General features: G+C 53.5%; 9 protein-coding genes across 9 annotated transcripts; 6 read left to right on the top strand and 3 right to left on the bottom strand.

Moving 5' to 3' along the window:
- Positions 1-121: 121 nt before the first annotated feature.
- N0V89_001194 (uncharacterized protein) lies at positions 122-2,410 on the top strand (the record flags this gene model as incomplete). The annotated part of the gene is made up of 1 exon (XM_056210008.1): positions 122-2,410. The coding sequence occupies one exon, from the start codon at positions 122-124 to the stop codon at positions 2,408-2,410; it is 2,289 nt and encodes a 762-aa protein (XP_056076830.1).
- Positions 2,411-3,210: 800 nt separating this feature from the next.
- On the bottom strand, positions 3,211-5,502 carry SLY1 (Vesicle trafficking between the ER and Golgi; the record flags this gene model as incomplete). The annotated part of the gene is made up of 5 exons (XM_056210007.1): positions 3,211-3,370; positions 3,422-3,967; positions 4,015-4,147; positions 4,205-5,392; positions 5,475-5,502. The coding sequence occupies 5 exons, from the start codon at positions 5,500-5,502 to the stop codon at positions 3,211-3,213; spliced, it is 2,055 nt and encodes a 684-aa protein (XP_056076829.1).
- Positions 5,503-6,634: 1,132 nt separating this feature from the next.
- Positions 6,635-9,741, top strand: N0V89_001192 (uncharacterized protein; the record flags this gene model as incomplete). The annotated part of the gene is made up of 3 exons (XM_056210006.1): positions 6,635-7,120; positions 7,171-7,387; positions 7,439-9,741. 3 exons carry the CDS (start codon positions 6,635-6,637, stop codon positions 9,739-9,741), a joined length of 3,006 nt encoding a protein of 1,001 aa, XP_056076828.1.
- Positions 9,742-10,795: 1,054 nt separating this feature from the next.
- N0V89_001191 (uncharacterized protein) lies at positions 10,796-12,904 on the top strand (the record flags this gene model as incomplete). The annotated part of the gene is made up of 1 exon (XM_056210005.1): positions 10,796-12,904. The coding sequence occupies one exon, from the start codon at positions 10,796-10,798 to the stop codon at positions 12,902-12,904; it is 2,109 nt and encodes a 702-aa protein (XP_056076827.1).
- A 1,412-nt stretch (positions 12,905-14,316) lies between these two features.
- ubc15 (Ubiquitin-conjugating enzyme E2 15) lies at positions 14,317-14,877 on the bottom strand (the record flags this gene model as incomplete). The annotated part of the gene is made up of 2 exons (XM_056210004.1): positions 14,317-14,666; positions 14,718-14,877. The coding sequence occupies 2 exons, from the start codon at positions 14,875-14,877 to the stop codon at positions 14,317-14,319; spliced, it is 510 nt and encodes a 169-aa protein (XP_056076826.1).
- A 2,118-nt stretch (positions 14,878-16,995) lies between these two features.
- Positions 16,996-19,406, top strand: N0V89_001189 (uncharacterized protein; the record flags this gene model as incomplete). The annotated part of the gene is made up of 3 exons (XM_056210003.1): positions 16,996-17,003; positions 17,238-18,012; positions 18,099-19,406. 3 exons carry the CDS (start codon positions 16,996-16,998, stop codon positions 19,404-19,406), a joined length of 2,091 nt encoding a protein of 696 aa, XP_056076825.1.
- A 635-nt stretch (positions 19,407-20,041) lies between these two features.
- On the bottom strand, positions 20,042-21,246 carry DGK1 (Diacylglycerol kinase; the record flags this gene model as incomplete). Its single annotated transcript, XM_056210002.1, has 2 exons — positions 20,042-20,770; positions 20,821-21,246. The coding sequence occupies 2 exons, from the start codon at positions 21,244-21,246 to the stop codon at positions 20,042-20,044; spliced, it is 1,155 nt and encodes a 384-aa protein (XP_056076824.1).
- Positions 21,247-22,067: 821 nt separating this feature from the next.
- Positions 22,068-23,963, top strand: SPB4 (ATP-dependent rRNA helicase spb4; the record flags this gene model as incomplete). The annotated part of the gene is made up of 1 exon (XM_056210001.1): positions 22,068-23,963. One exon carries the CDS (start codon positions 22,068-22,070, stop codon positions 23,961-23,963), a length of 1,896 nt encoding a protein of 631 aa, XP_056076823.1.
- An 879-nt stretch (positions 23,964-24,842) lies between these two features.
- Positions 24,843-25,854, top strand: N0V89_001186 (uncharacterized protein; the record flags this gene model as incomplete). Its single annotated transcript, XM_056210000.1, has 2 exons — positions 24,843-25,460; positions 25,513-25,854. 2 exons carry the CDS (start codon positions 24,843-24,845, stop codon positions 25,852-25,854), a joined length of 960 nt encoding a protein of 319 aa, XP_056076822.1.
- Between the last annotated feature and the right edge of the window lie 2,139 nt (positions 25,855-27,993).

The raw sequence follows: 27,993 nt of genomic DNA, 5'->3' as shown, positions 1-27,993 counted from the left end.
TCCGGTATATGGGCTGGTGTTTGGAATCGACCAGAGAAGTGTGCATCGTTGAAAAGCAGTGTGTTTGCCATGATATAATTCGAGTCATCGATAGCGTCGGCTAGCTTACTCCACGTGCACTATGGTTGCCCGGCATATGCCTTACGCTATGTCTGCATCCACAGTGCCCTCTCCCTCTAGCCTGAGAGCAGGCCACTGCGGATTCATCGAAGTCGACGAACTCGAGCTCGATACATCGAGCCTTCATGCGCATATAGTCAGTCCTGGCGCAAGAGATTCACTTCTCAAGCCTCAGCAGTCGCAACATCCACACAGAAGTCACGACGACGCCGGTGCTTCCCTCCTCGCTGATCTCCGCCGCCTCGCTCCCTCCGTTGCCAAGGACTTCCTCTCGAGGCCTTCAGCTCGGGATGATGCCGTCTTTCGCCTTATCAACGACGTGTACTCGGAAGGAGAGGAGAAGTCCTACATCGCCATGAGCTACGTTTGGAACAAAGTCAGTCGGGATATACCGAAGAAGCTCATCTCGCCTGTTGGCGATCTGCCCTTCGGATGGGTTCAGACTGTGGAGCAGTTCCCTCTTCCCACTACGAAAGGGATGTTTCAGGCCGTGCTGAACGAGAGAAGGGCCGGCGAGGGCTTGTGGTTCGATCAAGTCTGCATCAACCAAGAAGATGAGGCGGAAAAGGCGTTGGCCGTTGGCACTATGGACTCCATCTACAAGAATGCACGCGTCGTGGTCGCAGCTTTGGACGACGTCTCCGTCACGGCGGAGGAGTTACAGTTCCTCGAGCAATACTACCATCAGTACATCTTCTCGAATCTGCCGTTAGATCAACATCCGAACCTCGGACTCAATCCACCGGTCATGCAACAGCATCCTCTGTTCCGATCTTTCGTAGAACGGGTACTTACTTCGATGTGGTTTGAGAGAGCTTGGTGCGCGCACGAACTGCGCATGGCACGAAGTCACGTATTTCTTGTGCCTTGCGAGATTGAGGCAGGAGAGGAGTCCGCATACACAGTCATTCGGTTTACCGGAGCTTTCTTCGTTCATATGCTTGTCCTTGCTAGTGAGGTCGTCACCTCTTCTGTGACGCAACAACAACTTCGGTCCTTGCTCCGACAATTCTCAAACTCTTACCTTTCTAACGAACAAGAGGCTCTCGCTGTGCGTAATCCGGATCGTCAGCCGACACCATCGCCACCACACTCTTTGGTACCTACAATCTCAGAAATTTTCAGCATGAAGGCAGGAGGAAACCCAAGACTTCCAGAGTATTTGCGGAGACTGGATGCAAATCGCGATAAGATGTCCATTGTATTGAACATAACAGGTATACCTTTGGTTCTAAAACCACCATCACCTCTACAGCGGCCAGCACTGGAGGACGAATGCGTACGCCAACTTCTCCTTGCGGGCTTAGCAGCGAGAGACCCAGTAACACTCTGCACGACAGGTGCACCATTACAGCTCCACGATGGTTCGATATCGTGGCTATGCAAGCCAACGCCACTCGATCTACCATCCTCACACACTATTCCCCTTCCAGCATTCCCACAAGCAGCGAGTACGATCACGCAAGGCTCAGACGGACGAGCAGAATACATCCAGCTCGATCTCATCTTCCTTGATCTTCCACACCGCACGCTATCGAATCCAAATTTCCCCCCAATCGTGCACCGAGCACGCGAATTCATCGACATCTGCATACAACGCCAGGTGCAGAGCCACATGTTGTGGAATCTATGGCAAACACCAAATCATCCACGAGCACCGGCTATGCGGAACATCTTTATCCAGACACTGGCATGTATATTCGACTGCGGCATACCTTGGCTGCTAGACGTTGCTTCGCAGCCTTCCTTCCCATATGTTACTTCGGGACTAGACCCTGCCGCTATAGAGATGCTGTTCAACCCACAAGTCATCCTTCACACCTACGTCAACGTTCCCTTTTTCTCCACGCTCCTCAACATCATCGGCTCGTTCATCGCACATGGCATCCCATGGGCCTCGGCCGCTAGTGAGCGCACTCACGGCCCGCTCATCATCTCCGCACCCTCGTTTGAAAATCAACCTTCACCAACGCCTGTCTACACAGCTATGCTCAAGAAATCCCTCATCTTCGCCCCCTTCGCACATTCCAAAACACTCCTCGTCGCCGTCCCCGGTGCAGTCAAGAGCCCAGACTACGCCGCCCTGGCTCGCGGATGGATCCTGACGCCGAGTAATCCGTACACAGGCATGGGTACAGGCACAGGGAGTCCAAAGGCAGCCGTGAGCTGGGTGCTAAGAGGGAAGGGAACGGTGTTTGGGGAGCGGGAGTTTAATGGTGCGTTGGGGGAGAGTAGGCCGGTGCATGTGAGGAACCACAGGGTCTATGGGCCTGGTGTCGGGGCTGCGTGAGGGGGGTCATTTTTGCAACAACAGGGCATGGGGAGGTTTTCCGGATTTACACATACAGGCATACCTAGACATGGGATAGAAATTTTAGGTTGGGTTCACACATATAGAATCATATTTGCTTAATTAGCTTCAGCGAGCAAGGTGTGGAAGGCTCCCGGCTGGCATCGACTCACCATCTACCAGACTCAACCAGTGTCTCCGCAGTTAGCACATCATTATGTTTCGGGGGAATTAAAAATAGCCGCCGAACCCTACACGCCTGGCTCTCTTTTGCACCCCACTCGCTCTACCGTCCAACACGCCCTTCCGTGAAACAGCCCCACCCGAGCCACATTGAATACAAAAAAAGCAAAGAGACGTCAGGATCCCGATCCTTTTTTTTTTTTTTGGCAATTGAGGGCCTCTGCTGGCTATAGCGTCACTTCCATCAGGTACACGACCCGCGCCTCAGGCTCGTGCACCCTTCTAGAAGCACGTTCGGCATGCTGTGTCTCGGTACTTGCTTGTTTCGTCTGACATAGACACTCATGCGTATCAACTCACGAAAAACGTGTTTCGGAAGTTTCTGTGCCGCTTCTCGAAGGTTTGACTTGCCTGAACCGGGCTGTAGGTGGTGCCGATTCCCTGGTGCAGGGGAGTGTTTGCAACATGCAAGGCTGGGAAACACAAGGACAAGGGATGCTGAACAAGTAGGGATATACAAGAACAAGGCAGGCGGGACACATGGGTAAATATATGTCATCTTATGATCTACACTGCAATGCACTACTTCTACCACTGGGGAGACGCTCGGCGCTGGGCTACGAGCTCTCCTTGCCCAACATAGCGAGATCTGTGGTGACGAATTCCGTAGCTGAAAGTATTGCAGTGGACCCGTATATGACTCTTCGCTTCTGGCCCGTGCCTGCTGCGCCGCCTGCGCTGGTTCGCTTCGCCCACTCCTGCAGGTTGCCGTACTCACTGTGAAGGTCAGTCTGTGGATCAAATTTGTTTGAGGCACGAGGAACTTACTCCATGCTACCGCCGCCGACAGAGAAGACAATGGCTTCTGAGAAGGCCTGCCGGCGCTGGCCGAACGTAGCTTCGATGCCAATCCGCGTGCCCTGCTGGTTGCGGGCCTGGCTTGCTGGCGGCAGTGTACCTCGAGCGTTGGCAGACCGCGGGTCGAAGTAGAGATAGTTCTCTGTCTTCTGGATGGCGCTTGAGGACGCGTTTGCCGGGTCCATGAGTGACTCTGTGATCTTGGTCAAAGTAAGGTCTTTGTTGGCTGGCAGGAAGTTCTTGACTCCTTCAAGAAGGCCGCCAATATTGGCGCCTAAACCAGCTTCCTTGAACTTGTCCGTGACGCGAGACGAGAGGCCGCTAAAACCGCCGAAGAGCTGGGAGGCTGTGTTTTGTGTGGGTTGTGTTGGAGCAGAGGAGATCATGGTCATTCGGGTAAGCTGGCGAACAGTTCGGACATATTTGATGGATGTTGTATCTGCACCTGCGGCTTCCAGTGCTTGAGTGAAGCTGTCAAGATCCGTCCTATTAAGTTCTGTCTCCGTAGTAAGATACCTAAAGAGTGTGAGAATACGTAAGATGTGTTTGGAAAAACCCCTTACCACTGGAGGAACAATCTTAGTTTATCGAGCGGTTCGTTGCCCTTGTCGGACGCTTTGATAAGCTCCAAGATCTGGGCTTTGGTCTGTTTGGACAATTCTTCTTCTAGCTGGAAATACTCATCTAGCTTTCGATCTTTCATCAGTCAGTAAATCAGCCGTCCTTCAACGCATGCATAGAAGGATCTCCTACCCTTGATGCCCCTCATGAGCGCCTCGAGTATTTCCATGTGCATTGTAATGGTCGCTTTTCGCTCCTTCAGCTCAGGCAGAGCTGCCATAGCTCCTTTCAGATGTGCTGCAAATGAATTCGTATCACTGGAGAGGTCGTCTATTGATGAAGTGCCCGTTTTTTTTGTGATTTCATTTGCATCTTCTTGATATTTGTTCCACTCTGTTGATACATTTTCCGCTACTTCGGGGAACGGGAGAGAAGAGTTCCGTAACCAGAAGCTATCTGAAGCGGTCAAGTCGTAAGACTGCTTCTTGGTTCCCTTTTCGGGATGTTGATTATCGACCGGGACATTCATGGTGATTTTGTTGAGGTGCATTGACAACACATCGTAAATTAGAGATTGATAGACCCAGCTGTGACTGAGCATGGCTGTCAAGTCCACGTTCCGATCCACGAGTACAAGCACCGGTCTGGAGCCTGTTGTGGACGACTTTTGGTCGCCGGAGAAGAGATTCGTCTTTGAGTTCAGAATGTGGTCTCGCAATTTCCTGTCGAGCTTCGCAGCGACAAGTTCAGCAGGGCCGCCCTTGCTCGATCGAATGATTGGAATGGTGCCCATGGTCACGACGACGGAGAAGAGCCCTGACACAATCCGGTCCACGAGCGCATCCAGCTCCTGGTCCGATACATTTGCGCTGTTCAACGTGCCGTACGCCCCCTTCATGCCCAGCGAAAACAGGTCTGGCTCCGAGACAATGAAGTTCAGGTATTGGTCATATATTTGGGCGATGTGCTCTGCAGTGCCCGAGGTGACCGTCTGCTGGGCGAAGTCCTCGAGGAGGGGTCTCGGTACTGATGATAGGAAGTTTACGTAGGCGGGAGAGTACAGGCTGCGCGACAGGTCGCTCGTGATGATCTCAAGGTTCGAGGCGGTCGGTTCTATGAGGTAGATGACTGGCACATCGGGTATCATATGCCTTGTGGTATTGATCGAGAGGTATATCGTCACGCCCCAGGCTCGCAGGTCGTTGACCCGCAGTACCGATGACACGACATCCCGCGAGAAGTCGTCAAATACCAGCACCTTCCATATCGGTTCGCCCGTTTCGGAGAGAATTGGGGTGTTCGCGGAGGGCAGAGCATTGTTCGCGTCGTCGTCGGAGGGCTGTTTTGGGGCGTTCAGATTGAGGATGCGCTGGATGGAGGCTGGGGATGACCGTCAGCTTCGGCGCCTGACCATAGCGAGGACGATCTGATCATGAAGCAGAGAATGTTATAATGAACATACCGATCTGGCGATCGCGCAGAGAAGCCATGATGGTGGTGGTGGTGGTGGTGTTTGGCGCCCGCCCGTGGTTCGATCACCTCATGCGCAGGGAGTCTGAGTCGCAAAGAGGATGCAAAGGCAATGCAGCAGGAAGCAAGGCGCAAAAAGCTATCGATAGAGCGTTACTGCGCTGCCTGGAGCTTCTACAAAATGTCCACAGCTACACCTGGCAACTGCATCACCGCCGCGCGCGAGGCTGCTTCGAGGCTAGCCTGCCAAGCACCTTCCCATTTCACGGTTAGCCGCCCGCGCGCCCCCGCCTGCCTCTGAAAAAGAGGCCTGCCCGCTGTCGCACCTCCTCTCTCCTTACACTCATCACCTCACCCGCCGACACGACCCAACTTCTTCCCTTCTCTCCGCTTCATGCCACTTCTCAGTGACCCTTTGCCCACTTAATAAGGGCGTTTGAATTTCAAGCTAGATTCAATTTTCCTCGCCGTGAGCGAGTCGTGCGTACAGGTCTGGCTGGTGGCGGCGTTGTTGGGCGCAGGACGCAGGAAGGGCAGGGCAGCAGTGACACTCAACCCAGCGTCTGTACTAATACAGCTGCGTCGACATCTCGCGGGGCTTTCCCGGACGTCTAGCGGGCCATCGCACAAAGCGTAGAGCAGCTCTTCACGAGCGACATACAGCGTGCGTGTCTCGTTCGCGCCGTGCTGTGCAGCTGGGTGCGATACGTCAAGTGACGCACCCACCGTGTTCGCGTCGCAAATAGCCAGGCTTACGTGCCGCCTAATAAATCCAAAGGCTACGACTTCGTGGACAGCGGGTTACGGCAGCGTGCGCGTTGGACAGTTGGACAGCACAGCAAGCGCCTGCGCGTCTCACCCTCGCCAGCAGCTGCTCCGACACTCTTGCGAGCGCAGGACTCTGCAGCAGACCCCGACAGATTCAGCAACAACTGCGCTACCGCCCAGTTCGGAAGTATTACGGGCCTTTCACCTGGTCGCATTTCCCGAACCGGCTCTCCTTCACCCCTGTGAGTCAGCGCGAGGCCGATTGTCGCTTAGTGCATTTGTCATTGTCGCATAAATCCATTTTGCCGGAGCCAGACCTCTGCCGTGGCACAGTGTGGGGCCGGCCAATAAGGCTGATTGACAAAGTCCATCTCCGCCCACACCATGGCGCCCGCTCACGTGCCTGGTGAACAACTCCCGCTGCAGGGACAGAACATGTACACGAACTCGCCCTACCAAAGTATCTACTCTGTTGACCAGTACGACGCGCCATCGTGGAACAGTCAGCTACAACATGCCGCCCTGGTGCCCGATACCCCCCAGTCGCAGACTTGGCACCACAACACCTACCCGACCCAACCGTACAGCCAAATAAGTTCGCCGTATGTGAATCAAGGCCAGTCCAGCCGGACCGCATCGCCGTATCAATATGGCCAGTTTGGCAACCATGCCGCTCCCACAAACTATGGACATGCCGCAAACGTCGACCCTTCTCTGAGCAATGTAATGCGCCAGCAACAACAGTCGCCATATCAACTCTCTGCGCAAAATACACCGCCACAAGGTCGACCAAGCACCGTAACACCGCAATCACTGCAACACGGTTTGCAGGCGCAACCGCAAGATCCACGTGTGACAACCTCTTACCAAGTAAGTTCAAACCGTTCGCTCATGTGAGCGCCCATGGACTGACATTATAGGTGCCCAAACCGACAGCAGAGACATTCGTCCAGCGTCCTGTTCATCAACCGTTTGTCCAGCCTATAGCTGTTCCCGAATACGAGATTCCGAAGGGCAAGACATCTGGCTCATTTTACGTTTTTGATCAGGCTGCGTTGATAAAGGCTACGAAGTCAGTTGCTCTGAATAAATTCGTGACTTTGGGTACTGAGCCCTTTCACCTCCCAACCAATAGAAGTAAGATTGTTTGCCTATCAAGAGTGATAAAATCATGTCTAATTTCCCCAGCTGCTCTCCCAATATATACGCCCCGCCAGTCGGTGAAAGACCTCAAGAAAGCGGGGGCCGACAGCAAGAAGCTGGCCAAGAAAGCTCCGACCAGACAGCTGTCCGCTGGTAGAGTACTCAAAAGGGAAGTCAGTGATAGCGAAAGCTATGACGACTCGTCCGACGATGACAGTGATTATTCGGATGAAGAGGAAGAGCCTTCACCTTTACCGCCAACGAAACCAGAAGAGCCACAGGGAGCATTTCGCTATGACATCATCAAAGCATCCTGGTATCCTCACCGATCACAGCCAAGCTCGGAGAAGATTAAGACGAGCTTGAAGCAGTTGTGGGAGATTTTCAATACCATCCAGAGCCGTTGGCGGTCTGATAGCAAAACGTTGAAGGAGGCTGAAGATCAGAAGAAGACGGGGGAACTCCCCGTGCTCAAGCGTCGTGTGGCTGAACAGCGTGATTTGCTGCAATCTGCCTTGAAGTCGTCGCTAGAGCTCACTCACCCCGATGTCCTGTACCATCTCGGTCAGGTCAAGGGCTTTCTTTATCTCTGTTATCAGTTCCTGGCCAATCGGGTCAAGGTGTTAGATTACGACGGGGATTTACCATCTGCTATCCTCGAGATGTTATCCCGGTGTTCAGGCACTACAACTACTGAAATGCTTGAAGAGACTAAAGTGTCTAAAGCACTCAACGTCCTCAAAAAGAAAGTGAATGATAGACACAAAACACTCATTCAGAAGATTGAGGATGGTGCTGCCGCTGGCTCCAAGAAGGCCAAGGTAGGCTCGCCGCCTGAGATGGACGTGACCGCAGAGGCGAAACCTGTCAAGCGACCTGCAACACAACCCGCGGGTCGCACGCCCAGCGAGGGTCCTTTGAAAAAGTTGAAACCTACAGAAACCGCGACAAACGGCGACAAGAAGCCTGCCACGGCTACGGGTATCTCAAAAATCGTTCCGGCCACACAACAGAAACGATTCGGCGAGAAACCCGCGCCGGCCCCCGTCCGAACTCAAGGCATCAAGATTACCAACAAACCATCTTCACTGTTCGCCTCGCTCAATGCGGCTGGCAAGAAGCCCACTGGCGCTGCTGCTTCTGCATCCACTACAAAGCCCGCTGTTAAGTCTTCAGTATCCGCTCCTACAGCTAAAAAAACTGTTGCAGCATCTGCTGCGAAGCCCGCATTCTCTTTCAAGGACACGATGGCAGAGTTGTTGAAGCCCAAAGAAGAGAAGTCAGCAGCACCATCCAAGACAGAAAAGCAGCTACCGCCGGAGACGCCGGAGGAAAAGGCTAAACGCTTGCGCAAGGAATCACGACGTCACTTACGGGTAAAATTCCGTCCAGGTGATGCACTAGTCAGCATCAAATATTTCCATCATGACCCAGAAGAAGAGACTGGCCACGATGAGAACTTTGTCCGGGATGCTGGTGATATCGGTGGGGAAGGTCGCATGTTCAAGCAACACAAAGAGATGGATGACGAAGATGACGAGGAAGAGAAGGAGATGGAATACCGCCCGTGGGAGGGACCTTCTTTAGTCGACTTCAGCGTTGTCCACGAAGAGGAACGTAAAAGAAACTACGCGCCGTACGGAGGCGGTGAACTACAACCCACCTGCCCAGAGCGGGATGCAAATATTGCACATGAGAAAACAACACTGGAGATCTTCTACTCTCGACCGGCCGACATTCCGTCGTCACCACGCGAGCCACTGATTCAACAGATGCAATCCTCCGACACGCCGGTCACCGCTTTCGGATCACCGCCTGACTTGGTCATGAATAGGTTACCCGAGTCTGCGACATCTGCGACCGCTGCGCCGCCAGTACCGCCCATTGATATCAGCAACCTGACTAACATCGTGCAACAATTGACGGGTCAATCGAATTCGAGTCAGGCTGGCTACCCGCCGGTTCAGGCTCCTCCTGCTTCCGCCCCTCCCGCTGCGCCCGCCGCGCCCACTGCTACACCCGACATTAGCAGTATACTCAGCTTGCTCGGTCAGGGCCAGAACCAGAATCCCATGATAGCCCCCATGTCTGTCCCACCGGCAGCGCCAGCGGCCCCGCCTTCAATGGACTTTGCACAAATCCTCGCTATGGCCCAGCAATTTGCTCAGCCAGGGAATGCGGCCTTTCCACCGCCTCCAGCGGGTCTTCCAAATTGGCCCGGGTATCCTCACATCCCTCAACAGCAGCAACCAGACATGGCTTCTATGTACACTACTCAGGATACTCAACAACATGGTCAGCATGGTAGTGGAAGCGGCAAAAAGGCAGCGCCCCGACGACGGTGCTGAATCCCATGGCCGTGACAAACGCGGCAAACATGAGAGAGGTCCATACAAGGTCATACCGTGCAAATTCTACGAATTGGGCAAATGCAACAAGGGTGCCAAGTGTACCTTCATCCACCCGCAGCAATAGGCCACTTCGTACACCTGCGAAACCGGTTGTTGTTCTGGGGTTTCGATTTCGATTTCATGTAAAATACCCCTATTTCCTTTCTTTGATGTCTTGTTCTTGGACAAAAGGTCCTCGCATACCCGGTGGGGTCAACTGGCTTTTTCATAACGCGTGCATGCATCAGAAGGCGTTATTCGTAGCCGTAGGCTTTTGCCTCAGTAGCAGCATTATCATGGCGTTCAGCGGGAGGAATTCTCAGGCATGGCATATAGCGGACCTCTTCGGAGGGGTTTTATCATCGTGTCATCGTGCTGAGGGCATGAAAAGCGCATGCTCATAGGAGAGAACAAATACATTGTAATCAACTGTCGACTGTCACATTCCGCTTCATGACTCTGACAGTGACGTGAAATTTTCACCAAATACTAGGAATAGGAAGCTGTGTACCAAGATAGAAAACAAGGCTCACGTGGATTCACAACGACATGTGGCTTGGGACGCATCGCAGGTCAATTGCGAACTGCGCAAGCAAAAAGGTCAGCTACCGATGTCTGGTCAATGGCACCGAATTATGGCGGCCCGCGCCCGTACCCCCCAACCACAAAAGGCACCTGGGTTGTTGAAAGTGTTGGTGCGGTTACGGGATTTGCCGCCGCGCGACAACAGACAGATGGTCTGAGCGCCATCATTCTCTGTCGATGCCTGAGAAATCACGACCATACAATCAACCTCCACCGACCCCTCGCTACATCGTCGCTGCATTACGGCCGCCGATAACGCGCTTGCACCCGCAGCAGCCCTCCCGCACTTGGAACCCCCCCATTCTCGGGCACTACCGCCGCCGAGTCATCACGCACACCGTCCTCCGCCCTCAAGCCGGCCGACTACACGTACCTCGCCGCCCATCGCCTGCCTCTGCCCCACCTAACGCTCCTTCTCTCCGAAATCATGGCCGGTATCAGGAAGAGGCAAACTGGTGTTGCGCGACGCAGGAGACTGGACGACGAGGACAGCAGATCTGTGGCGACTGAGGGCGCCGAGGATTCCCAGAGCGACATTTCGGTGCCGAGCGACGTGGACGAAGACGCCGATGCAGACAACAGCGACCTCAGCGAGGTGGACAGCTCCGCCTCGCTGACAGATGGCAAAGCAAAGCGGAAAGCAAATGGCACTCGAGACGCAAAACCACGGGCAGACGTCACAAGCCGGCGGGTCCCTTCCCCGCCCATTGCACGATCTGACGCGACCTTCACGGCAACGAAAGACACAGAGATAATGCTTAACGGCCTCACGATAGCAGACAAAGCCGCTGATGATGAAGTGGTGGATTTCGAGACCGGCCAAGCCGTGGGCGCTCTAGCACCAGCGGTTGCTGCGCCAGATCGGTCTGAAACATTTGCAGAACGCAAGAGACGGGAGCACGAAGAATACAAGAAGAAACGAGACTCGGATCCTGCCTTCATCCCGAACCGCGGCGCCTTCTTCATGCACGACCAGCGATCCGCGCCTGCTCAGAACGGCTTCAGACAATTCGGTGGGCGTGGTGGTATGAGAGGAGGTGGAGGGATGGGTGGGCCCTTTGCACCAGCCAGCATGAGAAAACAAGCACCAGAGGCAACAGACTCACCATGGCAGCACGATCTACACGAGACAGTCAACAACGGGGGCAGCGCTCAGATTGCGCCATCACAACCTCAGCCTGCACACTCTGGTGCAGCTGTGCAACATGGAGCGGCCCCGTTACAGCAATATGCTAGAGTGCAAGCACAACCGGCCCCGAAGCCTCCGCAGACACGCAATTTCTCGACTACCCGGCATACCCACAATGCACTCGTGCGCGTGTTCTTGCCCACGATGAAGGAGCCGATTCTGTTTCAGAATGTTCCTATCAAACAACATACGCGACTGCCCAACCATCGACCGCCTCTTCGCCGCGATAAGCCCGTGCGCATCTCTTTACCTCCTTCTGCACCACGATACATCTTCCCAACGGTCGAACGATCCTTTATATTCATACCGCGAGCGCTTAGACCCAACCAGCAAGGATTCGGACGAGGGCGAGGCCGCGGTTTCGGTTCTTTTGGCGGTGGCTTCTCCAGTAGACGAACTAGTGCATATGGTGGCAGTGTTTACTCGCCAAGCGTAGCCATGAGCAGGCGGTCGTCTATGGCTCGCGAAATGGGTAGAGACAGCTTGGTTTCACCAGCCGGATCTATCATGTCTCGTGGAGGTTACGATCCTTCGCGCCCGGTTGTTCGACTCCCGCCCGGAGGACCTAAATATCCCAACGCGCCACCCGTTATCTCACCGCAGAGCGCAATGCCGTCTGGCTTATTCCAGCAACCCTACCCGCTTCCTCAGAAGCCGACCTTCCGCGAAAATTGGACTCAAGGTCAGATTCCCATGCATCAACCTCGTCCTCAGAAGACTGTCTCGGTCGCCGGCATCGAGTCACCGGCGTCCATGACTTTCAATCCGCCGCAGCAGCAGGAGCAGCAGCCGTTCCACCAGCAAATTCCCGCCCACGCAAATGGAGGAGCGCCACCTGCCGAACCACAGCCCTTTTATTCTCACACCCGCCAGCCTTCGTTCCCCATTCAGGCGTCGACAGGTACACCATTGTCCAATATTCCTGAAAGGGCTATTCACGCCCCAGCCTTCCAGCCCTTTCAGCCTGGATACCAACCCCAGAATTTTGCTGTGCCACAGGGCTACTATTACCCGCAGAACGGCGCTCAACCTCCGTACATTACTCCTGGTGGTATGGTGCCTATGTTTGTGCCAAATACGCAGCAGAGTGCATACGTCATGCCTATGGTTGCACCTCCTGCACCCGCTCCTCCCGCTCCTCCCCCTGCTGTCCAACCCAGCCAGGTGGCCTATGAGTCAAATGGTATGACATACTATGTCGATCCGACGCAGCTTTATGCCCCGCCCATGGAAGGATATCCGCAAGTTGCAGTTCCTGGCATGGGAGGGATGATGACACCTGGGCCTGACGGTGCATACTACTATCCGCAGCAGATACAGCCGGCGCCTTTCTATCAACCTCAGTAGCATGGGGCCAATAAAGGATGCCCGCCGAAGTTTGAGCTACTCCAAGCACTGGGCTATTGGACGTCTCCCTTCGACAGAGTAAACGGCCAGCCATGAATGGAATATGAAGCGGTGGATTTTCTCCTGCAACAGTCTCTTCCTACCTGCAATCAGTTGTCAAAACACCTGCCAAAAGAACTCCATAGCCCCAGCATACGCGCAAGGCTGCTGGTATAATTCACCAACTGTCTACGGGTCTTGCACCTCTGTTGTTAGCGACGACTTGGGATGCATATCTACTAGGCTGTGGCTATTCTTCTTATCGTGACGATCCTCTCTCTCGCTGCCCTCTTGGTTTGCGCTTGTCCAGGCGAGTTTATCTTCGACACCATTTGCTTCTTCTTTTCTTGTGCGGCGTTCCGGCGAGTGAACAGCGGCCTTCAACATTCTATCGATCCATTTCCAGCGGCACAAAATATCTAATCATGAATTACCAAGGGAGGCAGGTCGATTCCCCCCCTCTCCACTTCGTTATATTGGTTACTGTTGCCTTTGTTTCTTACTTGTTCCGGTCGGTGGGCGGCCGGATGGATGAGGCGTATCCATTACACGCACGTTACTGCTTTTTGGTCTAATGTTTCTTTTTGATGGCAACTGTTTTGTTGGATTCCCCTCATAGCTAGCTAGTGTCTTTTGGCGGGGGCACGGTACGGTCGGTCGGATTACCTTTCTTGTACCATGGATTGAGTTGGAGATGTTTGTGTCAGAGATCGAGTTGATGGTGGGCTGGGGATGATGCTGGGTTCGTGATAGAAATATCATACTGGTGCTAGCCAGGATTTGACGTCTTGGACTTGACCTGACCTGAAAATGCAGTGGTGAGACTGCATGATCAAGCTTTCTGCGTACGTAGGGCAGCCTGCGATTGCCAAAGCCCACTACACCAGAGAACTGTTAACTGCTACTGCTAGGTCTGAACGAGCTGAAAAGGGAAAGATCTAGTCGAAACGGTAGCGCTGTTCACACGAGTAGTAACGTCTCACGAAGTCAATTACGGACAGTTTGTCGTTCAGCCTTCTACAAGCCTTCCAAAATCTCTGTAGGAGTAGCCTTCCTTCGTCTCCACATCTTGATTGACACCTCCGGGTGTCCATGATAGTTATGTTCACTCGGTACACGGACAGTACAAATGAATTTCCATAAATGTATTGCACGCTCGCTTGTTCGAAATTTGCTGCCTACCATGCTGATGTGTGAGAAACTGAAATGTATACCGTGACATACAAAACATTACCTCCATGTACCGTCCTGCAGAGGCCTGTCACACCTTCTTGATGACCGTGCTGTCTCATACACAATGTAAAGGGCATGTCATGGCCCCTTCCGTGCTAATACTCCACCAACAGATCCGAAAACCGATGTTTGACACGTGCCTACTCAAACTCCAGGCTGTCTCTCACACACTTCCGTACGCGCTTCTTGAACTCTGGTAGGTTTTCTCGCCATAGCGACGCAGCTTCGACATTGGCTGGTGACTCGTCGTTGGGCGATGAGAGCATGGAAATCACGGAAAGGAGTATAGTTTCAGGTGTTTGCACCGGTGACCAGCGCTCAGCAGCAGACTCGTAGCCGTACTTGTCTTCCTCGGGTGGGTGGAGAATCGAAATGCACACATCGCCGTTGGGGTATATGTTCGGGTGAAAGAGGGGTGTTTCGAAGCGCATCTTAGGAGGGAGGAGAGGGTACTCAGTGGGAAATGTGAGGCGTGCGCGGAAGAATCCACCTTTAGTAGATTAGCTGACATTGAACATATGAGGGTGTGACTAATACGCACCGCCGTAGTACTTCGTCTCGTCATTGATCATGAGCATGACTTCCCACTCGAAGACATTGTTGTCGACCAGCCCACACGATATGCCTGGTATGTCCTTGTCGTTTTGCATCTGCTTCAGCTGGCGGGCCAGCAGGCCGGCTGCCGCGGAGGACGAGGCCATGGTTGATACGGCGTGGTGGTGTGTTTCGGATTGAGGGTCTGGTGGATGTCGATGATCGTATACGAGCGCGATAAATTTGGGGGCTATCGGAAGGCGCCCGGGGGCTTTCTGCGGGGGTCGCAGTTGGTGACTGCGATTATTTGAGGTCTGTATATACGTTCGAGAACGCCCGTGGGCGAATGTTCTACAGTCGTGTGCCACACGCGGGGCAATGAAGGTGAAAGCGGGGTTGGTATCGAGGATTATCTAGTATTAATGCTGCCGTGAAAAGTCGCCAGAAGCCGAGGCAAGAGCAGGAAACTACAAGAGACGTGGTGCGCGTTTGTGGTGTGGTGTGGCAGAAACAAAGTGTAGACTGGTCGAGTCTCAAGCTGCCACTCAAGGTGCCCCAGTGGCGGTACGCGCTAAGAATTCGGCCCGTTCACCGCTTGCATCGGAGTCTCTCCGCCCCTGATGGTCTCCTAATCTTCTTACATCAACATCAGGTCGAGATGTTGGTCATTCCATCAACCCGCCGTGTTCCATCCAGATCATCGCTGAAGGCCAAACCCACAGGCCTGGTGTGCTGATGAAGTACCTGATCTGACTTCCTGGTCAACAAAGTCGAGCATACAGTACCTCGGCCTCGGGAGCTGGAACCACTCAATGCACTGATTCGCGAAGAGACTCAGCAAATGTGCGAGGACCAACTACATGCCGCTTCGAGTTCGGTCGCGAAGCACTGGAAGTATCTGGGTCTAACTATATCTGATACTATTGTGCCTGTGTCGGTCGCATCGAGCATCTCGGAATTTACAAGCAGCCACTATCAAAGCCCACCTACTTTGCGCTGCTGCGCCTGTCTTCACTCCACCACCATTTGCAGATCGATGACCGAAGTGCGAACAGCTGGAGCCGAACGCAGCTGAAGCAGTTGAAGCCCATGCGCCACACGTCAAGCTCTGGCCAAGTGCTGCGCAACAATGGCGCCTCCACCTCCACACCTCTCGGAGACGTACTCGAAATCCAGATGCCTTGTTCCGTCGGAGCTTAATACAGACCCACGTTGTCGTCGTGGGGGCTAAGAGCTCAGCAGGCTGATGGAGATCGGCAACTTCGGGTCATGCAAACAAGTGTTGAGTCACGTTGTGAGAGGCGGTCAATCTTTCTCTCACACTAGTACATGGTCGGCAACGGCGGGCAGGATGCATTGACATGGACGATTCTCTTGCGACATTGCGCTGTTGGCCGTGCCATCGCAACCTGCAGAGAACAGTGTCCACACTTTCCGTATCGTCCGCACTTTCAGGAGTCTAGAAGGCTTGCGGGACCAACCTGCTCGTGCAATGCTGCCATCTACACCCACGGGCCAAGTGGCGCCCAATCGTAAACCACAGCGCCCTCGAACCCACGCTCGGCGTTGTGACTAAACACCTGAGTTGATTATCTTTTGGAAAACTTCCCAGAGCGGATGCCAAGCTGTAGCACAGCGTCTTGCCTGCTGTGACCCCTCACTGAAACCTGGACGGTTATTTGCTGAGGCTGAAGGGAAGGCGTTACCCTGACCAATTTGTCCGTGATGCTCCCACTTTGTCGGGGCCGTGGCGCAACTAAATGGTGAATAAGCATATCCCTGTTCACGGATCTACGGCGGACTGACCGCATTACGGGCTTTCCGCGAGCTGCTTTCGCAAAGACGCTGGCTGCGGCTTGCCTTTTGCTTGCACGCGTCAGAAATTGTTTTTCCAATCTTACATTGTGACGTTGAACTGTACGTTTGGCGCAGCTGAAGGGCACAGCTGTAGCAACTCCACGATATCGTTCGCTCGCCTATGCATGTACCCAAACTGAGTATAGCTGCCTATCGGAGCTTTGACGGCAATTCGGTATGCCGAACCTATCTTCCTAGTTCCATTGGATACAAGGGTATGCAAGCGGTTTCCTCCTTCCGCTATGATCTGACGACAGCAAGCCTGGAGTGATAGGAGGGTGCAGGGCCTGCAAGGCTGAAGCCAGCCACAGGAGCTGCCGTCCCCGAGAAACCGTTAATAACGAATGCAGCTACCGATAGTTCCCCTACTTGCAAACCGAAACTTCATCTTCCGCGGATACTTCCAAGTGCGTCCATGACTAGATACCATGGCACTGTATAGTGGCTGGCTACCACGTCCTCTAGCCGCGCCTATTGCATCCATCGTCATTTGGGCGTTTGCTGTAGCGCATGTTGGCGCGCAGCAACCACCTACGAATGCTGGTCCTGACCCAGTTGAGAGCTTTTGCATGAGATGGTGGTCACAATGTTAGATTTTCGGCTCCTTGTCGCAGTTCTGTGCTAATGGGATACTAGCTGTTGTGAAAAATAACACACTGTACATCGACAGTGGCATTGAAAGATTCAATGACTCGGGCGATGTCTATCTAGGGATCAGTGGGTCGCTTCGTCTTCAAGAAAGAATCAATCGCTTAAAGTGTCTAGACAACCACATACTGACGATCAACCTGACGGGAACATGGGATTGGAAGATCCCCGGTAATGAATCAGGGGGATTGAGCTCAATCGACATCAAGCGCAAGAATGTTACCAATCCGAAGACTGGCACTCCGGTACCTAATTTGATACGCGGCCACATTTTTCACGGGCCGAACAACATGACTGATACTATATACAATTTCGGCGGAGCGACGTACATGAACAATCAGTCCTTCGAAGGCTATTTGCAGCCAGACAGTTCACAATATCCCCTCTGGACGTATGATCACACGCAAGACAACCCGTGGGATCAACATACCATACAACAGGTTTGGCAGCCGAATCATGGCGCTGCAGCTGAGGATGTCGAAAAGGGGCTTGGTTTCTATCTAGGTGGACAAATCGATATGGGAACTTCGACCAAAACCCTGGGGAGGCCCTTCAAGGACCCCACTCAGAATCTGTATATGCCGCTGCAAGGAATGCTGATCATCAACCTGGTCGATCTCGACAGCCCTTCGGCAAACATATCGACATCTAGCATGAACAGAGGCACTCCGAGAGTTGGGGGCACCTTGGACTATATCCCTGCAGTAGGCGACAGTGGGATTTTAGTTGCGCTAGGTGGACAGATCCAGCCTGGTCTTCAGTTCGGTGAAATTGCCAACAGAACGAAAGGAGAGCTTGTAAGTCGTATCTCACAAAAGCCATCCAAGCCTTACTTTGACTTCACCTTCTCTGAATACCACTTCACATAGCTGACTCTTCACAGATCGACTTCAACACCGTAGATGTGTTTGACTTGGACTCTTACTTCAAGGATCCATCCAGTAGTAACGGCACATGGTACCAGCAAGCTACCACAGGCGACATACCACCTCCGAGAATCGACTTTTGCACCGTTTTCACCTCTGCGCCAGACAATTCAAGCCACCACATCTACCTATACGGCGGTATCGATCCTATCAACAACAAGTTCTACGACGACGTCGTAGTTTTGTCGATCCCATCATTCACGTGGACGAACATCTGGCCGGTTGGAGAGAGCCCTCGACTGGGACACGGTTGCCATCGGGCCGGCAAGCGACAGATGGTTACAGTGGGTGGAAACGTGACCAATTTAGACTGCGACTGGGAACGTAAAGGCGTCGCCTTCCTCGATCTGTCGACCGCTAAATGGGGCAGCGTATTCCTTGGCAACCAAAGCGACTACGAAGTCCCGCAAAACGTATTCAAGGTGACAGGTGGCCAAGCGGATGGGAAAGCTACCGTCGGTGAACCGAAGCAGGGCTGGACGGAGAAGGGACTGGGTGAGGTGTTCCACAAGTCACGATATACAATACCCTCAACCTGGGCCCTGTCAAACGATACTTCAGGGTCTGGAAGCCCGTCAGAATCGAAAAAGACGAATGTTGGTGCCATCGCCGGCGGGGTCGTAGGCGGTATTGCAGGCCTCGCCCTTATTGCAGGCATCCTCTTCATCCTGCACCGTCGACACGTCAAAGGACGATCTGGTTCCGAACTTCACAGCGACGATGTGCCCCGCTCTAGCAACGACGAGACGAAAGACAAGTACGGGCTTCAAGGAGTTAACGGAAACGATCCTGCCGAGCTGCCGGGGCCTGATGCAGTGGAGCTGAACGCCCCGAGGGATTTTGTCGAAGCAGATCACGACACAGCAACGCGGGCATCGGAGCTTCCGGGTACGAACACTGTTGCTGGCGGCGTGCATGGAGTACCAATACTGCGGACACCTGGAGATGACCTACCCGAGACTCCGAAGTATACGCCGGGGTTGAGGAGGCCAGCTAGTGCAGGTGATCGGAGGAGAAGGAGCTCGAGTAGCGCGAGTGACGGGGTAAGAAAAGCACGGCAGGCTCCCCCAAAGCAGCCGCAAGACCGGAAGGAAGACTACTTCAGCACTTCTACAAAGAAATCTCCGCCCAATGTCGAGAGCCCGCGCAGTGAGAAAGAGGACGTCTCCCAGACGCCTCACGAACAGGTTTCTCCGCCTGAACCTGAACCGCCCGCGCGCGCGCCCTCGACAAAGCCGCCGCCGCTTCCTGGGAGTGCTCTATAGCTTCTCACTCCCTCACTTCCAGATCTAATCACCACGCTGAGCACACATCGCATTCAATCTCTCTCTGCTGCATGCATCGAGCTGGACGCAGCAGGAACACAAAAGGGGTTGGACTGGAGTTTGCACGGATATTCTTGCACGGTCTTTTTGGATGCTATATACCCACTTTAGCGCAGCAATTAAGAGGCGTGGCCATACTCTGATGTCCTGTCTGTTACTCTAATGCTCGTATAGTCCCACACTCACTATTCACCCTGCAGTCGCCATGATGAAAACGTTCCTTTCTTGGAGCAGCGGGAGGCACAGGGTGAGATGAGCATTGCTGTTGTAGTAATTTAAGATTGGTATCTCTGCAGATATTCCATCTGATTCGTGCACACCACATCCGTTTTGAATGCTAACAGAGGTGAGATCTAGCAAGGTTAGCCCCCTCCTATAGCCCATATCCAACATGCCGAATCCCTATCCAATCCATGAAAACCGCGTTTACCCAGCGCCATGATGTCGTGAACATAAGAAAGATAAGGATATATGGTATCCCGATGCGAAGGTGTGCCAACAACCTACTGTCTACCATGAATGAAGAAAGGTAAGATGCGAAATAATGTATCATAGGAGTAGAGTATAAGAAAGCGCTACGCAAACACTTTGGTGAAGCCTAACAGCCCTACACCGCACAAAACTGGGATCGTGAGATTGTCGTCCCAGCCAAAGAGATCGATGGCCTCGCTGGCGCTCGCGACAATGCCGGCCCAGAAGGACATGGCGCCCAGCGCAAGGTAGCCTGTTATCGAGCCCTTCCCGCTAGAGAGTTCAAGGGTTTTCCGGGCCTGTGCAGGAAGCGCGAGGACGCTCCGGTATGCAAATGCGTTTACGCCGGTGTTGTAGTCCGCGTACATAGGCGCGAGCCAACCCCACCAAAGCGCCGCAGTTATTACACCCGTCACGCACGCTGCGATAGATCCAGCGAGCGACTTGCCCTTCCTTACGCGCCACGTACGGTGGCCCCAGAGACGGCCGAAAGTCGAGGCCGCGGTGTCGCACCAGCTGAGCAACAATACACTCATTACGCCGATGTCCTTAGGGAAGAACCGCAGGACGATCCACGCGCCGAGAAGGTACGAGATGACACCGTTCCAGCCGTCAACTTCAGATTCGCGCATCAACGCGCCCAAGAATCGTATGTACAATCGATTGACCTGCCAGTATCTGTGGCGGATGAAGTCGGTTGCGGCGATGGGAATGAGCATGGCGAGGAGCACTGGGTGGATCTGGTCGGGCTGGCGGCCGGTGCAGTAGAGGAAGATGGTCAGAAAGCCGATGGAGACGTGGAGGACTTTGCGGGGGACTTCGTGCCGGTGGATCTGTCGTCTGTTAGCCGTGTTATCACCCAGTAGATTCCACGGCTACCTACGAATGATCTCCACTTCTGATGTATGGGAATCAGACCCAGCGGACTCGGACTTCTGCTCAGCTCGCGCCAGTAATTCTTGTTTGCGGCCGCGGGCGAGAGATGCCCATTGACCGTCCCGTTTGGCAATGCCAGGTCGGCCTTCTTCGCCCTTAAGTTGCCGTTCATTTGCCGCTTAGATGTGAGCCCGCTCATCTGCCGTCTCCGCCCCTCAAGTGGACTCCTACTCCTAGCTCTGGCTCTCTTGTCTGGATCCGAGCCCGACGAGTCCTCGTCGATGGGCGGCGGCGACGTGACTTTCTGCTTGCGACTCGCCGAGCGCGTCACTGGACCAAAGTACCCCTCCTTCCCGCTCAGCTCAGAAGGTGTCGGCGAGGGTGAAATCACGCGCGGCGTGTGCGGTACTGAGTACTGCTTAGAGGAAGCCATGGCTCGCTGCCAGCAGAGCGGAAACGCGGGAAGCGGAGGGTGCCGGATGAGCCCGGTAAACTTGGCTGAACTCTCAAGATAAAGATGGGTCAAGTGCGCAAGGAGTGCGACGTCCTCCGCGGGTTGCGAGTGCGGCACGTGTGTGGGCGCAGGCTGAGCGTCAAGGTGCGCGGCGAGCGCTATGGGCTGTCCGACATGCGCGTGTGGATGTTCTGGGGTTAATACGTGCGCCAGGGTTGGGGCTGCGAATGCGTATTCGTCCGGACGACACGCAACATCGTCTGGTGGCGGGGTCGGGGGAGAGGAGGCCACCGTGGTGTCTTGCGGTGAGCCTCGAGGACTACGTGCGTGGGAGATAGGGTGGGAGATGACGATGCTTTTGTTGTCCAAGCAGGCAGGCACAGCAGGCAGGCAAGGTTCAGGCGGATATTTTTGCGAGCGGCCTGCTCATGCGCTCATGCGGATCGCGACTGGGGGCTCCCCGGCTTGGCACGTGAGATCAGGACGCATCTTCTTGATTGTGGACGGTCTATCCGAGAGCAGAAACCCTATGAAGCCTTGCTTTCTCTTCCCTGTAGCACGGCAAAGCTTGTTTGTTGTCCGTTGTAGTTGCCACGTGCATCATTTCCTGCAGAAAGCCTGTCACATGCCATTCGATGATCCATGGATGATGCACCGCCACAGTGCGTGGCTCAACGCTGCAGTACCCGCTTTATTTCTCTGCCCAAACTTTTGCCGCTCGTGATCGCGATTCCAGCACCACCGACTAAGCGCCTAGCACAGCAAGAGACGGAAAGAGTTCACATTGACGGCATCGTAGCATGGCGCCTCAGACGAAGATGGAACGGTCGTGGAGCGCCCTGACGCCGCCATTATCAGAATGGATACTGGACGCCATTTCCGCCATGGGCTTTACCAAAACGACACCTGTACAGCATGCCGCAATTCCAATGTTCATGGGCAACAAGGACGTAGTCGTGGAAGCCGTCACTGGATCCGGAAAGACATTAGCCTTTCTGATACCAATGGTTGAGCGCCTACTCCGACTAGATGCCCCCATCAAAAAAAATCACGTTGGAGCTATCATACTATCGCCAACACGAGAACTAGCGACTCAGATACATACTGTACTCGTTTCTCTCCTTAAGTTTCATGCTCCATCGGCGGCTGTCATGAAGACGGGTGATGAGGATTCTGATATGGAGGATGCGGATGCGCCTCCTCCCCCAACCTTCCCTCCCGGAACCCTCAAGATCGTGCCTCAGCTTCTCTTGGGTGGGTCAGTCACTCCCGCACAAGACTTAAGCTGGTTCTTGAAGAACTCACCCACCATTCTCATTGGGACACCCGGCCGTTTGTTGGAGCTACTATCGTCGCCGCACGTTCACTGCCCACAGTCATCGTTTGATGCGCTAGTGTTGGATGAAGCGGATCGACTTCTGGACATGGGCTTCAAGGATGACTTACAAAAGATACTCTCAAGACTACCGAAACAGCGGCGAACAGGGCTATTCAGTGCTAGCGTCAGCGAAGCCGTTGATCAGCTCATCCGTGTTGGTCTACGTAACCCTGTTCGTATAGCCGTTAAAGTTAAAGCAAGAGCTACCCCGAAACTCGGCGAAGAGGGAAGGCTTGAAGATAAGCGTACACCTGCCAGTTTACAAATGTCATATCTGATCATGCCGCCTTCGCACAAGATTCCTGCGATCAAGAAGCTACTGGCGACTCTGCAACCGCAGCCACAGAAGATCATATTGTATCTGGCAACTTGCTACTCGGTCGACTACTTCCAACATGTGCTTCCAGAGGTACTGAAAGGGCACGCAATCATTCCACTGCATGGCAAACACCCCGACAAGGTCCGCAAAAAGAACTTCACCAAGTTCGTCGACAGCATGGTCCCATCCATCCTCCTCACCACCGACGTTGCAGCCCGCGGCCTTGACATTCCCGCCGTCGACCTTGTCTTGCAAATCGATCCACCAAGCGACCCGAAGACCTTCATTCATCGCTGCGGCCGCGCTGGCCGTGCCGGTCGAAGAGGTCTAGCAGTGACCTTTCTCAACCCAGGTCGCGAAGAAGACTACATCGAGTTCCTGCGTATACGGCAAACGCCCATCTCGCCTTTGACCACGCCAGACATCACCATCATCTCTGTCGATGCCGACGCAGCAAGCAAGAAGATGAGAGCCGTGGCCAAGACCGACAGAGCGATCTTCGACAAAGCCCAGCGCGGTTTCGTTTCTTGGGTCCGTGCTTACAGCAAGCACACCGCTAGCTCCATCTTTCGCGTCAGCGATCTGGACTGGGAAGACCTGGGTCATGCATGGGGTCTGCTCCGCCTACCTAGTATGCCTGAGCTTAAGAAGTTTGATGGAGATCGCACACTTGGGCTAGAGTTCGAGCTAGATGCGCTTGCCTACAAGGACAAGATGCGCGAACAGCAGCGGCGAGAGGAACTTAGTGCACAAGGCGAGGGAGCGCAGAAGAAGAGGTTCAAGAAGGAAGATAAGGAAAAAGATGCGTGGACGCAGAAGAAAGAGCATAGGGTGACGAAGGAGGTTAGGCGGGAGAAGAAGGTGAAGAAGAGGGAGCATGAGCGTGTGGCGAAGTTGAGTGAAGAGGAGAGGAGGAAGGAGGATGATTTGCAGAAGATGATTGCGCAGGTGCGGAAGAATGTGGCGGAGGAAGAGGAGTTTGAGGGGTTTAGCGATTAGTCGACAGGAGCATGCGAGTCAGAAGAGTTCAGAGGCAGCGCTATTTGGATTTTTTAGCACATATTGGGGACATGCCGACTCCGCTTCTACATTCTATAGCTCTGTTCTCCTTCTACCCGCTATCCATGCCATGACATTCGGAAGAAGGAGCGGTCGTCGCAGATGCTTCGGGGAACGGTTGGCATAAACTTTTGCTTTGCCCACATGGGTTCTTTTCCGGCCATAATCCCTTGAGTCTATGCCGGATGTGGCCAAAATGCCAACAGCGTCGCATCCGACATCCACGCTAACTTCTCGAATCGATCACAGTACTTTACTTCCAACTATGTCCGTAAGGTACCAACAGCCGCTATGCACCTACGGTCGTACTGTGCGTATCGAGATGTAGTTGTACCCATCGACTGCTTCAGAGACGGCAGTTGATGGCAGAGCAAAGAGAGAAGGCGCAAAGCTGGCGCTGGCTGATAGCTCTTTCTCTTTGTGCACTTCAAAGTGCTGTTAAACAACATTCGTGGGAATACATAGGACTCGCTGCATAACAATTGCTCCAATATGCGATCCGACATTGCATGGCCGACGTTCGCATTTGCGGGAAAACATGTTTGTGATCCCGTTTCCAGACCCACTTCGTCCCACAGACGCGTTTCATCGCCGGTTACACTTCACGCGTGAGGAGCGCGTTATCACGTGAGCTTGGTAACTCTGAAAGCCTTCATTGGTGGGTCGCTATCCGAGTCTCACTCGATCCTACGCGTCTCTCCGCTGGCCTATCGCAGCATCTTCAGCCTTCCGTTTTTCCAAATCATCTCTCGATCTCCCGCTGCCTGTCGTCGCTCGCTCGCTTTATGCTCAACAACAATTACAAACACTCGCCCCAAGATGGCTTCATCTAGTTCTCCTACTTTCCTTGGCCTCCCGCGAGAGGTACGCAACAAGATCTATCGCGCAGCGCTGTGCACATTCGAGCCTCGACCGTCCACGATTTACCCACCACCAGATGTGAGCGTCGCTCCTACCTTCATGAACGAACTTGCCATCGTCGAACATGACATTGATACCTCCATCCTCCTTGTTTCAAAGCAGATTCATCAAGAAGCATACGACGTTATGGTCAAGAAAAACCGATTCGTTCGCGTCACAACATCTGGCGGGTTTCCTCTACGACTTCTTCTCAATCACCTTCGCGTCCCGGTAGTCACTGAAGTCAAAGAGAGCGTCGATAACTTCCAAGGCTACGTGCTGTCAGTGACCTTGACATTTCCAAAGGAGGTGGGTCAGGCGTTCCAGGACACGCCGTTCTCAGTGGAGCCGTGCAGCTTGATGTTGCTCAGCCGTGACATGGATGTTTTGTGCGACGTCTTGATGGATGGAGATACACATCTACCGGGCTTTGGCACAAATGTGGCCATCAAGATTGCGGTGGCCCCAGGCAGTATTCTGTCCTCTTCGTCTTATAAGGACCCGATATCAGACTTTTTCTCTGAAAAAACTCAGCAGGTTCTTTTACGACCTTTCCGTAACCGTCTTCGCGGTTTCAAAAAAAGTCAAGATCCGGGGTCTTGTCTTCCGCTCCATCGCCGAAGCTGTCGAGGAGGAGTTGGCTCAAGACACTGCGTCGGATCCGGAAGCTGTCTTATCTAAGTTTCAGAGCTTGAAGGACGAAGGTCAAAGCCTTTTTAGGTCGAAACAAACAGAGGCCGCGAACTTGAAATGGATGGACGCTGCGCTTGAGATCGAGCAACTGCACGAGAGCAGCTCATGGCCAGTGCTTACTGGAAAGAGTGGTGAAACTCTTTTTGCTCGCCTGGCCGAGCTCTATTTCTTGATGAAGCTCAATATTTCTCATATCAACCTGGCGAACATGGAGAAGGGATACGTTATGCAGATGTGATGGCTGAGGATGCGTTGAACATGGCGGTTCGGTCGCTCAAGAAAGACTACTGGATGCCCGAGTTTCGCTGGCAACCGACAGATGCGCACAAGGCAAAATTGCAATACCGGCGTGCACTGTTCCTCAGATTACAAGGAGATCCAGAGACAATTCCTACCGCGGTGTTTGCCATCAAGAACGCACACCGGCTTCTTCCTGACGATGCTGGTATCGCCAAGGAGCGAGCCACCATCTTTGCATGGAGGGATTCATTGGTATAATGTTGCATGTATGACTGATCTCAGTCGCTCGAATGGTCTACAACATCGCAACACAGTGAATCTGGCCGACAGGTCGCTTTCGTTTACATTGGACTGTCTTGTCACTTGGCATTCTAAAGTGCCACACGGGTCTATCAAGAGGTACAAAATCAAAACTCCTGCTGCCATTTAAATTGGCTACCGTCAATCCATGTTTCAATCCAACGATACGCTTCCAACTGCAGCACTGCACGCGTGACCGTCTGCGACACTGATTTTGTATCAAAGCGTCACGTTTGTACAAGTCAACCTTGGAAGTCTTGATGGCTGATGGTGGTTTCCTACAAAGACACGCACCAAGGTCCTCAGCTTCTTCGGGACTTTTACAATCTTCGAGTCGCCACAACATAAGTACAGATGTTGCGTACTCTGATAAGAATCCTGTACGTCACGTGTGAATCCCCGTGCTGTTCGTATTCTCGCTTTCACACTTGCTTCAGGCTTCGAACATGGGCTCAAGGCATGCGCTACTACTCTCCGGAGCAGCATCTGCACATGTGAAGTCGGTGCGGCCGATGTCCATCTGGGCCGCGGGTCATCGCAATGTTTCCGTACAAGTCGGCTGCTGGGTACGTTGCATGGCAATTCTGGCCCTAAGAGTCGCCCAAGGTGAGGTGTCTTCCGCTGGCTAATGAGATCACCTCAAAGCGTGGCCAAGTCGCAGTTGACCAAGAAAAGCCGCACTGCCCGGCCACACCGTGTAACTAGAGCGCACTGTGTAACTAGAGCGCACTGTGTAACTAGAGCGCACTGTGTAACTAGAGCGCACTGTGTAACTAGAGCGCGCGCTCAGGCGTGAGTTGCAGGTGCGTGCCTGCGCCAGCGCAGGGCGTTCGTGATCTTCCGCTCGCCAACGAGCTTGTTTGAAACGACACCCGTTGGAGTCGGCTTTGGTTCCGTCCGAGCATTGAGTATCAGCGGAGGAAGCATATCTGAGGTGCTCCGGATCTTCTGCTCGATTGAGCGAATTTAGCGAAATGCGGATACTGTAGCAATTGACCGTTGTCTGTCACGTTCTCAGAGATGGAGGAGGATGCTGGGCCGTGCGTTGGAATGGTTTGGGACCGGTCGGCCATCGTTTGGTGGGTCTCGGAAGCTTCTTTGCACCACCGCTGCGATCGCTCACCACCGTCTCCGAGCCCCTGCATCTCTCGCCCAGGCTGGAGCTGAGCCTGCTACTACCGTAGAGTTTTGCAGATAGCGATTTATTTAGCCATGAGCGATCCAATCAGACAGTCTATCGGAGCGTAGAAGCAGGTCTGAAACACGATCTACGTTTGGTGATTGGTGCCTGCTCGCCCTGCGGTCACCCGTTCCCCGGGCGAGCGTCTCTCCCAAAGTCGACGCAATCGCCCCGCAACGCCAAGCGCCGCATTCGATCTTTGCGCCATTCATGATGCTCTGGTCCTGGACCTAGGCGGGCTGCGTGATGCTTTTGCTACCTTTGTTCGAATACGCTTTAGATCTGTTTGTATTGACTTTCAACAGTCTAGATTCGATTTCTTCTACCCTACTAGCACAAGTTACTCGAGTAGTTCGGCACTCTTACTTCCAGACTGGGATGTCGATGCAGATGGAATAAGATGACTGGAAGATAGCGTACCTCCTCATGTCGAATTCGTGATGGTCACGGATGGAACGATGCCAGAAGCCTATGCCTACAATGATCGAGACGAATTGGCTAATCTTCGATCCTGGATTTCCGAGACTGCATCGACGAGAACACCATACCTCGTCGAGATCTATTTCGATCTGGTGCAGGGTTCTAACTGTGTTGAATCTGAGCAGTATGATATGTTTGAGCAAGTTTTTGAGGGAACAGCTTTGAAGCATAGAGTCA

This window comes from Didymosphaeria variabile (assembly GCF_027946475.1).
Source record: "Didymosphaeria variabile strain IMI 356815 chromosome Unknown scaffold_1, whole genome shotgun sequence".
Lineage (NCBI taxonomy): Eukaryota > Fungi > Ascomycota > Dothideomycetes > Pleosporales > Didymosphaeriaceae > Didymosphaeria > Didymosphaeria variabile.
Note: the sequence above shows the minus strand (reverse complement) of the source record. Positions and strands in the feature narration are given on the sequence as shown.